The following is an 8279-nucleotide window of genomic DNA, read 5'->3' as shown; positions in this document are numbered from 1 at the left end:
ATTTTGACAATGACTAAAGATGCTGAGCATCTTTTCAGGTATTTATTTGGTGTCCACATATGTGCTTTAGTAAAGTTATCATTCAAATCTTTATCCGTTTTTATTGAGTCATTTGTTTCCTTATAATGAATATTAATAATATGTCCAAGATACAAGTCCTTTTGAGATATATGTTTTGCAAATATTTTTTTCCTAGTTTGTGGTTTGCCTTTTCATTTTATTAACCATGTCTTTAAAAGAGTAAACATTGTATTTTATGATGTCCAACTTATCAAATTCTTCTGCTCCACGCTTTTGGGCAAGGGAATTAAAATGGGATATTAGAAAATATCTATTTAACACAAGAGAAAGCAGTAGCAGAATAATAGAGTGACAAAAATAAGACATATAGAAAACAAACAGCAAAATGCCAAATATAAATGTTACTTTATCAGTAATCATATTAATGGTAAATGACTATGTATTCAATTTAAAGGAGAAAATTGGTAGAATGCATTAAAAAATGATCCAAATATAAACTGTCTGCAAGGGACACTTTTATATTCAAAGGCACAAAAAGGTTAAACGTAAAAGGATGTGAAAGGATATACCATGTAAACATTAGCCAAAAGAGAGCTGGAGTACTTACAAATACCAAAGTAGACTTTAAGACAAAAATTATTGCTAAAGACCAAGGACATTTTATAGTAATAAAATGGCCAATCCATCAGGAAGATTTAACAATTACAAAAATTCATACACATAACAACAGGGTCCCAAAATTTATGAAGTAAATATAGCCTAATGAAAGGGAAAAATAGATAATTCAACAGTAATAGTTGTAGGCGTCAAACTCCATTTTCAATAATGGATATAACAGCTAGACTAAAGATCAGCCAAAAACCAGAAGATTTGAAAAATGCAAGTCAGTCACATGAAATAGGCCTCTCTTGAACACTCCATCCAAAAACAGAATATACATTCTTCTCAAAGGCACATGGGGGATTGCTTCTCGGCCTTTTGGCTAAGATCAAGTGTAAAGGCACATGGGAAATTCTCCAAGACAGATCATGTATAAGGCCACAAAATCAGTCTCAATAGATTTAAAAGGATTAAAATAATATGGAGTATATTCCTTGGCCACAATGGAATGACATTAGAAACCAGTAAAAAAAGAAATTTGAAAACTTCACAAATAAAAAAATTCTCCAACACATACTTAAATAAACAGTGAGTCAAAGAAATCACAAGTTGTGGGCCGGGGATTTAGCTCAGTGGTTCCACTGCCTGCCTCGCAAGCACAAGGACCTGAGTTTGATCCCCGGTACCAAAAAAAAAAAAAAAAAACCACAAGTTGAGATAAATGGGGGGTGGGGCGCAACATACTACAAGCATGGGATGCAGCAGAAGCAAAGCATAGAGGGAAATTTATAGCACCGAACTCCCATATTGTGGTCAGTTTCTAGGTCCTATATTAGGGCTCTCCTTTATTTTCTGTGGAGCAAATCATTTAAAAGCACTTCCATTGTAATTGTCTGCTTTTCAGATCTCATTCAAGCAGTGCTAGAAGAAACCCCGCTTCCTTTCTTAGGGGAACTCACCATCATTCTCTGTTACCTGTTTGGTGACTCCTGGCTCTCCAATAACGGTTGCAAAGGCTTCCTTCCCCAGATCACTCTATTCAGGTCTCTTAGCACTTTCCACACAGGATGGTAGTTTCTGTCTGTTAAAGGTCTGTGCTTTCCTCTAGACTTCCTCCACTTGCTGTGAACACAACAGCAAGAGACTGTCTCATTCATTTGCATCCTCAGTGTCTGGCACTCAGGGGTATCTGGAAACAATGACAGGAAGACTGACTCTGTCTGGCCCCAGTGTTCCTTCTCTTATACCACCTGCCCACACCAAGATCCCTTTGGCTTCAGTTCCAGCCAGTTTCTCTTTTGGGTCAGTCTAGGATGTTCATGAGTAGGTTCACCTGCCATCTCCTAGGCACCTTTGTCTATGGGAACCTGACCTGTCATTTTGCCTTCAAGACTAGATCTGCCCCCTTTCCTCTTTCAGAAAACCAAGAGCTACCAAGAATTCTCAGCAAGACCTGGGTTTTGAGTTTATGAAAGGAACCCACCTTACTCTTAACTCACTAGAACTGACCCTAAGCTATGGTACCTAACCTGCAAACCCAGCTTGGCTAGGCCCAGCAGTGACCCTGAGCAGTGCATGACTTTGGGGGCAGACAGCAGCAGCTCTCTCCATTGAAGGCCAACCAGGTAGCACTGTACATCCCCCATGGCCTCTGAACTGGCCTGCTGGGGTCCCAGCCCTTAATCTAATGATAGGAGGCTGAGCACAAGTCTGATACAGGATGGCTGGGAGCTGTCCTCTTTCGAGCATGCTGATGGCTATATGAAGTAGTCAGCTTTCCAGCTCTGCAGTACCTTCTTCTTCCTACAGGTCCCTTCTAACATGTCAGACTCAGCTCAGTGTCTTACTTCCTCTGCAACACCTTCCTAAGGATATGCTCCCAGGAAGATACTGGCCTTGTCAAAAGCATCAGCCATTATGTGTTAGTTACCTGATTTCAAGTTTTGTCTTCCTTGTATGGCAAGCTCATTTAAAGAAGACTTATAGCACACTGGGTTGGAGAATCCAAGCACCAGTATGGTTCCTGTCCTTAAGTAGGTCACTGTATATTGGAGGAGACAGAAATAGGAACAAAAATGATCAGGTATGCTGGGTGGTACACACCTGAAATCTCAGCGCTTGGGAAGCTGAGGCAGGAGAATTGCCAGCCTGGACTACATAGTGAGGTCAAAGCCAGGTGAAATACATAGCGAGACCGTTTCAAACCCCCCCCCCCAAAAAAAAACCCCACCAAAAAACAAACAAAAAAACCCATCAGGGGACTGGGGCTCTAAATAAAAGATATTTCCTAGCAGAGAAAGCCAGTGGTGAGGCAAGAGGACTGGGAGAAAATGTGGGACACAGGAAATAGTACAAAGATCAGACATGATAGCTGATTATGCAAGAGCAAACTGCTTTCTGTTGCTAGGCCCAAGTAGGGTGGAGGGGCAGATTCAGTGGGAAGTAAAAGAGGAGAGGCCAACAAGGCCAAGCAGAACTCTGTTCTGTAGGGCAGGTGGTAGAGCTACTGCATGACATTGAGCATCGGTGAGATAGCAGATATGAATTAGAAAAGGCATCTGGACAGCCATGTGGAGGATCGTCATGGGGTTACCAGGAGACTGAGGCAGGAAGACCTTTAGGGGGCCTAACACACGAGGTGACATTTCAGAAGTGGGGCTGGCAGGGTTTGCTGAGCAGTGTGCTGTGGTGTTCAGGGAAGAGCTAGAGCGGCTCCCAGATTGCCTCTATAGGAGAGACTAGAGCCATAATGAGGGGGCAGGCACCTAGCAACAGGTGATGGGGCTCTGCCCCAGGATGATGGGAGGGGTGGGAAAGCAAACCAATGATCCAGACACAAATGCCTTTTAAAATCTAGACAATGCTGACCAGAGCCCATTTCTTGACCTGTGAAAGGTCTCACACTTTCTCCTCTGCCCCGATTCTCAGGTTCAGCTTCTTCTAGTCACTCCTGAGTGCAAGCTCCTGATTCCAGTAACCAATTCCATTATGGATCACTGCACCATGCCAGGTGCATTAACTGTCCCCTGCATTGGCCAGAGGCTCTTTTCTCCATTTAAGGAGTGATCCAGAGCTCACGTAAGGTTGTGTAAGTGTGACAGGTGTTGCATAAAGTTTGGAGAGTTCAAGGGTTCTACTTTATAGAAGTGCAAACATTAAACCATCTCTGAGACCTCTGCTTTTTTTTTTGACCTCATTTTAAAAGTTCTTTGGGGACCAGAGATTTAGCTCAGTGGCAACGGTGACTGTCTCGCAAGTGCAAGGTTCTGAGTTTGAGCCCCGGTACCAAAAAAAAAAAAGTTCTTTGGGACACCTCAAGGCCCGCTGTTTCCACATTCTCTCACCATCTTGATGATACTAGCTGCCAGACTCCCCTATTCCCAATTATTCCAGAAAATCCAAATTCTCTCTCAAGTTTAGCAAGCACTTCCTGTAAACTTTCTTGAGCTCTAGGTCCCTTTTTGCTTCCTAAATCCATCAAATTCCTAGTTGAGTAAGAGTGTACTTGGCAAGAACATCACCCACTAGGCTTAATGGTAACTGTAGTTTTAAATATCATTTTCCTCAACATTATGTATTATGCAAAATTCAAAGTGTTATTCTCCTTCTACTGCTTTGTCACACCTCTTTTCCAAGCACCCCAGTGCTCCCTCACTTCGGTAACTGGAAACCCAAGGTTGGGAGTCAGGAAGCTACTGTCTAGGGTCCTTTTGTTGCTGTTTGGAGTGGCGCCACTTTGGCTCCCTGCTTGTCTGTGCCCTGCCCACACCCCCATGACCACCCATTTGGTGACTTGTGTATTGCTCTCTTCCCCTGGTGCTCCCATGGCTGGCAGGAAGCTGACTGAGACTGGGAGGGGCTGGCTGACAGGAGGGGTCAGTGTCTCTTTTTTCTTGTCCAAATTGCTCATCTCTGCACCAATCAGGAGAACATCCTTGTTGTAGTTCCCAGTCCAAGTTAGTTGTGCCATAAGCATCATTTCTTAGGACCCTGTCAGGAAGGTAAATTGTTGTCTTTCAAGTTCAATCCAGGATGCCAAAGGACCACAGCTACTGAAACGGGAGGTCCTGGCACCTGAACCCTAGAAACTGACTGGGATCCCTATATAAAGGTAAAGCGGGTGTGTGGGGAACCCTTAAATAATGCTCCGGTCACTAGTCCTCAGGACTTTGTCCACTCATCCAAGAGATGAGCACCTGCTATTGTCAGACACTGTCTCCAGCATTAAGTGTTCAGAAATTTGCTTGTCCCCACTGAGCCTACAGGCCAGTTGGGAAGACTCAAATAGATCCATCACTTTAAAATGTGCTAAGAGCTCCATCTAGGGATGCAAGGGGGCAGCACAGGTGAGTGCTGTGGCAGTGGAGAGGTCATCCCTGTGCAAAGATACGGTGTCTCCCAAGTAACCTTTTGTGGCTAGAGAAGCTGATGCACCAGGTGACTTGAGTTCAGGCATGGAGGCCATGGGAGACAAAAGGACTTTGAGCTCTGGGACCTCAGACTTCATTCTGAGGCCAACAGGGTACTGCCAATGGGAACAAATGGGGGGTTTCCTAAAGTACAGGTAGACAGCAGGACAGAACACAGGGCCAGAGGGACACTGCACTCTGTACGTAGCCCTGTCTTTGGCAGGCTCAGGGTACCCACTTCCGTTTGGGCCATCATAAGAAATCTTAAAGACTGAAAGCAGTGAGGGGATGTGGCAGCCTGGCAAATGCCTGGTTTTTCTGGGGACAGCTGCCCATTATCAGGCATCTGAGGGTGGTGAGCCAGGTGTGGGAAGGCCAGCCCCATGTGACACAAGAGTGAGTTGTGTAGCAGGTGTCCTCTGCCATTTCTCTGTGTGCTCAGCCCCTGTAGGGCAGCAGCAGTGGGGGTATGGTCAGGGATAGAACTCATCTTTGGGGCTAGCAGATGATCAGACTTCTGGCTCCTGCCACTCCTCCATGGGGCCCCTTTAAAACTAGTGACTTAATAGTTTTGAGAGCAAGAGGAAGATCAATTAGAGACTGGGAAACACAGGGTCCCAAAGTTGTTTTAAGGACAAAGCAAAATAACTCTTTGACCAGACCAGAATTTGATAGGATTAAAAAAGTGTATTGGATTTCCAATACTAAATAAAAACATGATTTTTTTTTTTTAAAAGCCATATAGTTTACAGCATCAACTACAGAAAAGGCCAAACATGTACAGAACCCAGTCCCAGCAGTTCTCCGGGCCCCCTCCAGCAGGCAAAAAGGCAACAGACACATTTGTTTCACATCTTCCCGAAGGAAGCTGCTGAGCAACAGCTCAACTAGGAGATAACAAGACACACAATGGTTTAGTTTCAAAAATCACAGGAAAATGTAAGAAAATGTATTAAACTGTGAAAAGGTGCAATACAGAATAGCTTTCCTTTTTCTTAATTTTTAAAAAATCCCAACTTTGAATAGTTCTTTTATTTAAAAATAGGTCCCTCCCCCAACCCACCCCAGGTCTGTGGCAGTCCAGGTACCAAGGCCCCGAGGTAACAGAAGTGTCAGGGTTCATGGGAGGGAATGCCCTAAATATCCAGCATGTTCTTTGGGCAAAAGGTAAGACAGTTTCTAGCCCTCCTGCTGGCCAAGACGCTTTGACTGCTCTTTTTAGGATCAGATGATACACGTTATTTTTCCAGAACCCTGCCTGGCTTCATAATGCAACCAGCTAGCATGGCAGCAGTTCTACCACTGCACTTCATGTTGCCCACCATATTGTAAATGCGAGTTCATCTTGTAGAAAAGCAAATGTGTGCTAAGACATGAAGAGAGGGAAATGACTCATGTTCAGAGGCGGGTGGCCTGCCCACAGCCTGTGGGGGACCTGTGAGGTGGGGGTGGGGGTTGGGGGGTGTATATGGACATGTGGGTGGGGCCACCTGCTGGTCAGCTAAGAACCCAGGCCCACTTAGCTCTTCACTGCCCCCATACTGTTTCCTGGGGAGTAGAAGACACCTGAGGATCAGTCTTTTATTTTTCAACATACAGTCTTAATATTAAAAAAAAAAAATCATACATCTTAGCTCTTTACCTTTTCAAAAAAAAAAAGACCACAAGAACTCTGCAAAGGCAAGGGCTTTTGTGTGTGGCCAAGCCCTCAGCGTACCTCAAACTTCTTGTTGCCTTATTCTGCCTGGGGCTTGGCTGAGCTGCGGGAGGGAGAAGCAGCTGCCTCTGTTGGCCCTCTGGGGCCTGTCCTCTGCCATGTGAAGTGCTATGTGCAGAAAGATGTGGGGAAGCCTCATGGGTGCTGTAGTCCCTGCCCTGCCTCATCCTTCACATGCTTTTTCTGATGGGAGCTCTGCAATGTGGAAGTGAGAGCCAGCCTGGCTGAGGACAGACGCCAGAGAAGGAAACAAAGCTCCTTCCTCAACCTCCCACCTCCCCAAAGGCAACCACTGTCAGCAGCAACAAAGAGTGTGCTTTCTGACTTCCAGGAACAGAGCCAGGCTCGTGCTGTACTTGGCATCCTCCAGCAACTAGAAACGCAGCCCCAGGGTCCTCAGCACAGACATTCCCATCAGGGTATGACCAAGACTCAGGCAGCTACATCCTCAAACCCACCTATTGCACAGAAGAATTTTTAACCAGATTCAAACGAAACTCCAGTTGCAATGTAGTGACAATAAGATGGACGTGCCAGGAAAGGACAATAAAGATGCTTCCATTCTCTGCAGGCTTCTGGAAGAAAGTACAATGACTGAAACATTCACAGGACCTCAGCAGCCCCTCCAATTCCTTTTCCCAACCCCAACCCCCACCCCAATACTGAATCTGCACAGAAAGTAACAAACAAGTTTTTTCAACATTACATTTCATTCAAATAGATCTGTAATCTCACAGTGATGAGAGGAGAAAGTCAGGCCTTTAATAATTATAATAAAAAATAATAAAAAAAGCTTACAAACAGCAATGCAACATTTCCTCCCCCTCAAAGTGACGGATTAACAGCTGGTAGAGGATGCAACATCTCAGAATTAAAACAGAAAAACAAAACCCAAAACAAATCAACCCCTGGAACAACCCACACTGTCAATGACTTTCCATATGCATTTGGAACAAGCAGCCAAATATCAACCACTTGTGGAGAACACTATGGACTTCCTTGATTTTTGAGTTTTTTTTTTTAGGGTAAAATAAAATAGGACACAAATAAAATTGTACATAAATGCCAAATTGTACATAAATGTCTATACTCCATAAAGGTGATGCAGTCGCAGCACAAAGACACAGCCTGACCACAAAGTAAAATGCAGGTGGCACTTCTCGCCTCTTTCCTGGACACAGAATTTTGGCCCATGGTGCCCAGTCCTGCAGGGTATCAGCAGGCAAAGGAAAGCTGCCTCAACGCAAGCATCTTCCAGGCTGACCAGGAGAAGGCAGGTGGCCATGCCTGGAGCCAGCCTCACGCAGAGGTGCTCGCTGGTTTGCTGGCTCACTGTGTTCTCAAATGCTGTCCTCTCGTACTCTGTACAATTCCTTGTTTTCAAGGCTAAGTTCCAAGACTTCTAGACTCAGGCTTGGAGCTGTGTCTTGGTGAAGGTCGTCATGCTGTTGTGATGGCATTTAGGTCCTTCATTAGTCCTTCCAGGTGGGCCATCTCTTTGGTCAGCTCATCTGGTTCATAACTCTGTGGAC

General features: G+C 44.8%; 1 protein-coding gene across 11 annotated transcripts in view; it reads right to left on the bottom strand.

The window, feature by feature from the left end:
- Positions 1–7487: 7487 nt before the first annotated feature.
- The window catches only part of Neo1 (neogenin 1), a 205334-nt gene continuing 204542 nt past the window's right edge, over positions 7488–8279 (bottom strand). For all 11 annotated transcript variants that reach the window (XM_004855517.4, XM_004855518.4, XM_004855511.4 and 8 more), the window contains one exon: positions 7488–8271. In XM_004855517.4, the coding sequence (XP_004855574.1) occupies positions 8188–8271 (84 nt within the window). In that variant the 3' untranslated portion in view covers positions 7488–8187. The remainder of the gene's footprint in view (positions 8272–8279) is intronic.

Source organism: Heterocephalus glaber, unplaced genomic scaffold, assembly GCF_053883595.1.
Source record: "Heterocephalus glaber isolate CG9 unplaced genomic scaffold, H.glaber_assembly_v1.0 deba00001689, whole genome shotgun sequence".
Lineage (NCBI taxonomy): Eukaryota > Metazoa > Chordata > Mammalia > Rodentia > Bathyergidae > Heterocephalus > Heterocephalus glaber.
Note: the sequence above shows the minus strand (reverse complement) of the source record. Positions and strands in the feature narration are given on the sequence as shown.